The 8683-nt window shown below is 28.4% G+C and overlaps 2 protein-coding genes across 3 annotated transcripts in view; both read right to left on the reverse strand.

Moving 5' to 3' along the window:
- Positions 1-2785, reverse strand: part of LOC100169615 (kelch-like protein 2) — a 5208-nt gene extending 2423 nt beyond the window's left edge. The window contains exon 1 of the mRNA XM_008190029.3: positions 2511-2785. Within this exon, the coding sequence (XP_008188251.1) occupies positions 2511-2541 (31 nt within the window). The 5' untranslated portion in view covers positions 2542-2785. The remainder of the gene's footprint in view (positions 1-2510) is intronic.
- Positions 2786-5167: 2382 nt separating this feature from the next.
- On the reverse strand, positions 5168-8683 carry LOC100574302 (ring canal kelch homolog). Of its 2 annotated transcripts, none has more exons than XM_029490425.1 (10): positions 8260-8683; positions 7971-8199; positions 7723-7868; positions 7554-7650; positions 7278-7434; positions 7107-7219; positions 6739-7050; positions 6513-6653; positions 5439-5694; positions 5168-5367 (listed from the first exon to the last, which is right to left on the reverse strand). In XM_029490425.1, exons 1-10 carry the CDS (start codon positions 8367-8369, stop codon positions 5183-5185), a joined length of 1746 nt encoding a protein of 581 aa, XP_029346285.1. In that variant the 5' UTR covers positions 8370-8683; the 3' UTR covers positions 5168-5182. The 2 variants fall into 2 exon arrangements, with proteins under 2 accessions (XP_029346285.1, XP_029346284.1); XM_029490424.1 differs by having other exon boundaries at positions 7723-7898.

Consider the following 8683-nt stretch of genomic DNA (forward strand, 5'->3'; position numbering starts at 1 on the left):
AGTAATTCAGTTATTTAATTTCAGAAATAATTGTAACTTAACTTAATTAGTCTGTTAAAATAAAAGTTATTTACGAATTTTTCGTCTTTTGAACTATATAATTGTTGTATTGGTTTTTCAACGAAAATAGTATATTTTTACGTAAATATCTCCATAACATAACAAGATTGACATGCGTTCTATGAATACCCTTATGAGTATTATTCTATGCGATAAGTCTAAAATACTGAAGAACGTCCAGAAAGAGCAATATCTGCTGTTGGGTACACAATCGGCGGTTCGTATTTCCGCGCGGTTGTATGCGATACGACTAGGTCGCAATGTTGACACCCTGCCGCCCAGCCGCCGAAAAGTGTGCGAGCGAACTTTGTACCTCCAGAGTGGGGACGGTCTCGACACAGTCGTGCCTCCAGCTATCCGCACCCGCCGCTATGAAAAGTCGTCGTTTTTGAGCCGTCTAGGCAACAAGTTGTGTTTCCGCCGTCTTGGCATTTTTGTTTGTAAACCACATAATTATATTGTCAGCGGAGGTTGTCAATGCCAGTGAACAGTAATTATTGGCTCGTCTTATTTTAATCGCACGGATAAAAAAAAAACACTCTATACATAATAAAGGTTCTGAGAAAATACAGTCTGTCAGTATATATTTTAATGATATATATAAACATTAAACATATTTGTCTATATCAAAGTACTCAACGTACATATGGATGCGTATTGTGTATTAATTATTATTTTATAAATGTATAATTAATGAACAATTCCGCTGTACATTTCGTAGTGTTCGCACGTTAGGTACTACATGACTACATTGCAGTCGTCCGAACATTGATTAAACGAATTCATAAGATAATAATAATATACATTGTATTAAATAGTTATACAATATGTGTGCTGCCATGTTATATCTCATTATATTGTTCGAATATAGTATGGAAACAACTAGACATAATATTAGAAACAGAAACGTATAAATACAATTTCAACGATCAGACGAGTTATATTGTCGGAAAAGGGTTATTCGGGCACATGAATATGTCATATTTATTAACAAATTACACAGTTTCACAACATTATCTCACGCCTATCCTTGGCAGTTAATTTGCTTGAGAATGTGTACATTTATTATAATAAAATATATACACAACATTTATTATGAATATTTATGGAAACAAAGCGGGTAAGTGGATATCACTCTGCTGTACAGTAGGTTACAAGTGGGGCACTGTTATGGAATGATGTTAAATTTTAATTTAATGATATAATATTATTGTATACGAAAAGTGATTCTGAGCGAAGACGGTTTGTCTGTCTAAAATATTTCATATTATATTAATTATAACGGTATTATTAATATGATAACTGGTAAGTTGAATTAAATATATTAATTGCATATAACGCTTATCATATTTCAATATTTGACTATACTTGAGAGGTTTTAAGTAAACACCCATTACCCACAAATAATAATTTTTAATTACAACAAATTAAAATCGCTAATCTTTGTTATTTAATAATAAAACTGTGTTTGTAAGACCAAAACAAATTCATTTATTAATTAACAAGTAACAGTTAAGTATTTCCATTTTTTTGGTCAATGGAATTTTTTTTTCAAATTATCTGGACCTCCGTACGTGTAATTGCCGGCCACTGACTTAAAAGTTATACAATTTAACATTTAGATATGTGATACTGTAATTTACATTAATAATGAATAATAATAATCAATCAACACATTGATGAAGTCACACATCAAATTATGTGACTCGAGCCCAAACGTTATCATTATGACATTTGAGTAGGTAATTAAATAATTAAATGTGAGAAAATTAACTATTTTATTTTGTTACAACTGGGCTCCTAACCTTTCACCCTAATTTTCTATTGTTTCAATATCTCAACGACTTATGATTGAAATTACTGTGCACAACAACACACAGACAGTATGCCTCTTTCTTAAAATGTTCTAAGGAAAGCGAATTCAGAATGTAAAGATACAATGCACGTACAGCTTGTCTTTTAAAAAAATAATATTACCACTGACACAATTAAAATACAGAAGATACCTGCATGAGCGATGACCATATTATATAAATGTATAATTAATGAATAACACCGGTGTACAGTTCATAGTTTTAATACGTTACTACATGTTTACATTTTCGTTCGACCTTTGATTCAACGTATCAATAATATAAATAATTAAAATACTAAATTATAATAATATATAATATACATAACATTATGGTATAATACAATGATATGTCTGCTGTCATGTTATTTATTTTAATATTGTTCGAAAATAGAATGAAATAAGATTGTGCATTCTAATAAAGAATTATAGGTAATAATATACTATTTTGGTACCAACCATCAACTAAATTATCTAAATAAAAATCTTAACATAAATTAGATGTTTTACAAAAAAAATCACATCAAGTAATGTACATGCTGTACAAAAAAGATCGAAATGTCACATCACCTACATAAAAAAAATAAATATTTCTTACCTTTATTAATGGCGTGAGAGGTAGTTGTCATCTTTATATGGGTAACTGTTTCAGAAGAGCAGGAAAAAAGAACTGCTAAATTGTAAAAATTCTATGACAGCCGTTAAAAATATGAGATTCTTCTGAATGCTCTTTGTTTTCGGGTTTAGGTTGTTAGGTCTTCCATGCACTACTAGCAACTAGTTATTGATTTGACATTCGTGCTTCTAATCAATGATTATTTGACTGGCGGGGTCGAACTGTTATTATACTTTTAATCTATGTAAGTGATTAGTGATTACATATTTTATTAACCTCACGTTTTTAACAATTTCATCAGTTTTATACGTTAAGGGATTATGAAATATAAATAATATATAACTAATAAATTAAATATCGATATAAGTATTATAATTATTAATTATTATGAGTATAATATTATCATAATATAACATTTAGATTTAAGAAGACAAAAAAAAAATACATATTTAAATGGCATAATAAATGTTATTACTATTATTAAATATAATGATAATTTAAATAACAATACGAACTAACTTGGTAAATCGATTCTGTTTAAAGATATAAATGATTTTAAAACTTTCTACAATATATAGGTATTTAATATTATAAATACAAAATATATAGCTAGACATAGGTAGGTACATTGTACACAGAAAATATCAATTTCGTTTGGCTTTTTCTAATAACACCGTTGTTTTTATCACTCTTGGAATAGATTCAGTCGCGTCCGTGTATTAGTACTTCCTACTTAAGCCCGTGAATTTTAATTATTAGGTATATACAACGAAAATTATTTACTTAACAATACGAAAAAACCAGGTAAATCGATTCTGTTTATAGATATAAATTGTTTTAATCTCAGTGCAATATATATTCAATAATATATATATACAAATAATATTAAGTATAGCTATTATGAGACATGGGTATATTGTACATAGAAATTATAAATTTCATTTGGCTTTTTCTGATAACACTGTTATTTTTATTACTGTTGAAATATAGAATCGGTCACGTCCCTGCCATTAGTACTTAGTATTTTTACATAATGTTGTTAAAGTATTAACTACTTACGAGAAAGTTTTTTTTAAATTGTCTAATATTAATGAAATTAAACATTTTATACATATTTAACGACTGGATTATTAAAAATGTTCGTGATATTAGCGAATACAATAAGATAACATTTAAACAAAACTACCAACAACTGCACAATAAATATAAAAAAATAAATATATTATCATACGATATGATACAATATTAATATACTTTGTGTCAAGAATAATCATGAATGCTGAGCTTTAAAATATTATTGTAGCTTATCAATGGCTACTACTCCAAAAAAATTGTGTGCAACATTCATTGACGCTGTGATCATGGTCCAGGTATTATTATAATGTTGGAGTTCAAAATTCTACAGAATCTACATCAGAAACACCGTCGCATTCACCGATAAAACATCTAAAACAGCTATATATATAACTGTATTGAATAGTGTTAAACTTAAATTAAATATATTTAAAAAAAATATGTTTCATACAATTGTTTAAAATTATTAAATGAGTCATATATGTATGGTATTACCATACTGCTCCAGTAGTACAATAATATAATAATTTAAATAAAATAAGGTTTTGAGTAAAATACAAATTTCCAGATTTCTGAACTCATATAAATTTATTATTAAATTAAAAAAACATTTTGAGTGGTTCACTGTAATGGATGTATTCAATTTGAATTCAATGTTATAAAATCATCTTTTTACGAATTTACGATAAACGGTTCTAAGGGAAGATGGTCTGTCAGCACAATATACAACTAGGTACTTAGTAGGTACTAAGTATATTTTATGATACTATTATATTTAATGCAATTTTTTTTACTATGAATACGACTGTTGATTCAATTAATTTTTTCCGAAAACATTGCACTTAAAAACGAAATTGTGTGTATACTATAATATAATTTAATACTTTAAATGTTTCAAGTGTCTACGTATAGTATTTTATTTAAATTAAAACAAAATAATGAAAATCGCTTTTCTCCGTTTCAATTCGTATCTAATTTCATCAAAATTTGAACTAAAATGATCGATAATAAAATTGCATTTATACTTATAGGTGTATATTTTAAAGATTTTTTGGTTACAGTAGGTATTTATTAATTACTTATGAGACGCTTTGTTTTAAATTTTCAGTCCTGAACTATAGATCAGTATCTCTTAAAATTTTTTATCCGTGGAACCCTTTTTTAAGACCATTTTTATCGCTTTCTAAGATTTTGTTATTTAGCTTTCAACCATAAGTTATTACAGCTCGACAATTAGAACTCTTACTTTGTTTCAATAGTCATTTTTAATGTAATTTTATGTAAGGATTATTGGCAATAAAAATTATAATATAATGTGTATTCTGTTTTTAATTAAAAAAACATTTTAAATAATAGACAAACCGGACTTACATTTTAATGAGAATTTCGCGGAACCTTGAAGTGATCTCCACAACCACAGTTTCAGAAACGCTATAGTATAGCGTTATAGTCGCCTGTCATTGTCTATCAATTTATAGTGCAAGTAAAAACAATTTTTAAACTATAAAGTAAATAGAAAATTATCATACAATATAAGAAAATATTTATATATTATGTGAAAAAAAAAAAAATCACAAATACTAACAAGTTTTAAAATGTGGACTATCAATGGCTACTACTCCTAAAAACCTTCGTGGAACACTCATTGACGCTGTGACCATGGTCCATGTATTGGTGTTGGGGTTGTAACATTCTACAGAATCTAGAACGGAAAGCCCGTCGTAACCACCTACGACATACAATAATCCACCCAATACTGCTACTCCTATATTGAAAAGTTAAACACAGATTAAACATATTTCATGAAAATTAAGAATTAAAAAACAAGAAGTTTACCTGCGTCGCGTCGATACAAATTCATATCTGCAACAGTTGTCCAAACCCCTGTAGTTGGTCTGTATGCTTCAACACTCCTGTGCACATTTACTCCATCATGACCACCTACAGCATACAGTACCCCATCTAAAACGCCTATACCCACAGAACTGCGACCTAAACTCATTTCTGCGATTGTTGTCCATTTGTCAAGACTGGGATGATAACATTCCACTGATTTTAATCTCTGCTGTGATATACCGTCAAAACCTCCGACCTACACAATTAAATACTGAATTAATGCAACCTGCGGGAAGCCAGTAGCAACAAGCGGAATAATATTCACTTTCCCTTGACAAAATTATCTCCGGAACACAATATTATTGCGTAGCATTTTCCAAAGAAAGTGAATTATTGCATATTTATAAAAAGTAGAAAAATTGTATTGTATTTTTTGATTACAAACATATATTATCGATTAAAAGTTAATATATCAAATTAAATAATTATATATGATCATCAAATATTAGGAATTAAAAATCAAAGTTTGTCAAGTATGGATAAAAAATCAGTATTTAATGAAAACTATATAAGAAGCAATTTAACTCCAAACAGACATTGGATAAAATAAAATTTACTCTATTATTTTATCATTTTCAAAGATATGATACATTACCAATATTAAAAGGTTGTAAAATTAATGCAATTATTAATTTTTTTTATTAAAATAAGGATAAACTCTAATTCGATCATTGAAAAAAATGTGTGTCTCATATAATTTTCATATCATTGTATTGAGCAACTATTTAATCAAATATTTGACTTAGTGCATTGTTCATATTATGCTAAACAAACAGAACAATTATTTTAATTTATCAAAATATTTTGTTTTATGAATTAATTTCGTGATTCTTAATCTGGAATATTGTTTTAATCGGATTAAAATTATAACGAATACAAAATTAAAAATTAAAAATAACAAAATAAAATACTAGTTTACTACATGCAGAGGATCGTTCAGTACAATTATAAGTTATAACAAATGTACCTACTACATATTACAAATTTAAAATCATAAAGTCATAAACATTTTACCGCATATAAAAGATTATTCAATACTCCAAGTCCGACAGCACTTCTTCTAGTAGACATATCAGATATCAAACGCCATTTTTGAGTTATGCAGTCAAAAACTTCTGCAGTATTTAAATAACTCTCTCCATCATAACCGCCAACCTTGAATTTATAATATAATTATATGTACCTACTTTATAACTGAAATTGCGGATAAACTAATAAATTATAATTCCACGTTACTCACGGCATATACAAGATTATTTATCACACAAACTCCTAAATAGCATCGTTTAATTAACATGTCAATGGATGGTTTCCAACAAGGTAATTCTGAAGATAGATCTAGTACATAGACAGACTGATAAAATGAACGGGAATTATTGACACCACCAACATAGAGCACAATATTACTATCTTTTACTACAGCTAGACCACCACCGAAACGTGGTTCGAATTTTGGTCCGGATTGCCATTTGTTGAGTTTTGGATCGTAGTATTTTGTACTTTCTAATACTTCATAATCGTGCCCTAATCCACCAACAACTAAAATAACCTGCTATAATTGAATCGTTAATATATTGTAAAGAGAAATAAAATATAACAGAAACATACTTTATGTGTACCACCAGGTTGTCTCGGTTTTGTCCGGATGTTATGAGGAATGGTGATAAGCCCATCTGACTTGAGTAAATGAAAATGTAATGCTTCGATTACGTAATCTTTACCTAAACATATAAAATATAAATTAGTTCATAAAAAAGAATGTTCACTGACAAGACTTACATTCAAGACAACTATTAAATACAGGTTCATCCAGTGCTTTTTCTAATATGTAATCTCTCGATGTTAATGGTAACCGCACATGTTCTATTAATTGGGGCAAAATTTGTTTTCTGGAACCCAAATCATGTTTTACCCATCGAATAACACTTTCAAATATCTACAACAACCAATATACTTTTACTAACTAATTATACTATTTTTATGTAAGGAGGTTACTTAATTTTCCCATCCGTAATAGGTACTGAAATTAATAATTATAAATTTAACTTTGCATACTTTTTCTTCAGATGGAGCTGTAAGTTCTTCACTAGAGATCAACTTAACCATTTGATCATATGACATGGAAAGGAATTCTTCTCCTTCTACCACATCACTAAAAATCATATCATAACTATAATCAGTATAATTTGCTTATAGAATTATAGTAATAAATAATATTTCGTACGAAAAGTGTTGTTGAATATATAATTCTGAACTTGTTGACAATTGCATACAGCCATGTAAATCAGCTAACGCATTTATCCCAATAACATTTGTAGGACATAGTTGTGTCTGTAGAAAATCACAACATGCCTTTTTGACTTCTTGTAACTGCAAAAGATTTGATGCTGACAACAAAATCTTAAAAAATAAACAAAAAACAATATAAACAATTTTGACTTCTATAATAAAATAATAGTTATTTATTATTACCTGTACATTTTTTTCTGTGATTGAGATTTTCCCAGAATAAACAAAGTCTATTAAGAGATGTAAGGCTCTAGAGTCCAACTGCCTGATTATAACTTGATTTATATTCTTTTCTGAAAAATTTGTGAACATTGCAAGGAAATATGGACTAGCCGATGCTAAAACCACTTTATGGCCGAATATAACTTCACCATCGTCTGTTTCTAGTTTAATATCACAAAGAATCTCATCTCTAAAAAACAAAAATGTGTTACTTACATTTATCTAACGGTTTAAGTCATTTACTACTTACTTTCGTAAGGATTGTAATACTTCGTATATCTCCGAAAACGAAGATTTCTTATACTCGTATATAGCGGGTTCACATCTACTGGTTTCAGGAATTTGCTTCGTATTTTGCATCGCTAATTGTATAATAAGTCTGGTGCTTGGAAGTCTTCAGACTAAATCAGGTCCTAAAATAGATTTTGAAATAAAAAGTAATATTTAAAATTCATATTCATAAAAAACCAACGGGCCTATAATATGGTTCATTGGTAGGTTATTTTGTTTTGTAATTCGTGTTTCACAGCCACGCGTCATGACGAGTTCATAGGCCACGCAAATTATACGATCTAGGTAGAAATATAAGGTAATGTAAAATTTATATTTTAAAGAAACAAAAAGATAAATTTTGTATTTACCCTACTTCAGGTACTAAAACCTACAGAAAAAGA

The sequence above is a fragment of the Acyrthosiphon pisum genome, chromosome A2, assembly GCF_005508785.2.
Source record: "Acyrthosiphon pisum isolate AL4f chromosome A2, pea_aphid_22Mar2018_4r6ur, whole genome shotgun sequence".
Lineage (NCBI taxonomy): Eukaryota > Metazoa > Arthropoda > Insecta > Hemiptera > Aphididae > Acyrthosiphon > Acyrthosiphon pisum.

Bases quoted from the DNA above. Each gene is read 5' to 3' on its own strand.
- LOC100574302 (XM_029490424.1), bottom strand. From the start codon at position 8,369: ATGCAAAATACGAAGCAAATTCCTGAAACCAGTAGATGTGAACCCGCT. The intron at 7,899-7,970 runs GTAATAATAAAT...TTATTTTTTAAG, and splicing joins TCACAGAAAAAAATGTACAG to ATTTTGTTGTCAGCATCAAA. The intron at 6,654-6,738 runs GTGAGTAACGTG...TATAAATTCAAG, and splicing joins TAAATAATCTTGTATATGCC to GTTGGCGGTTATGATGGAGA.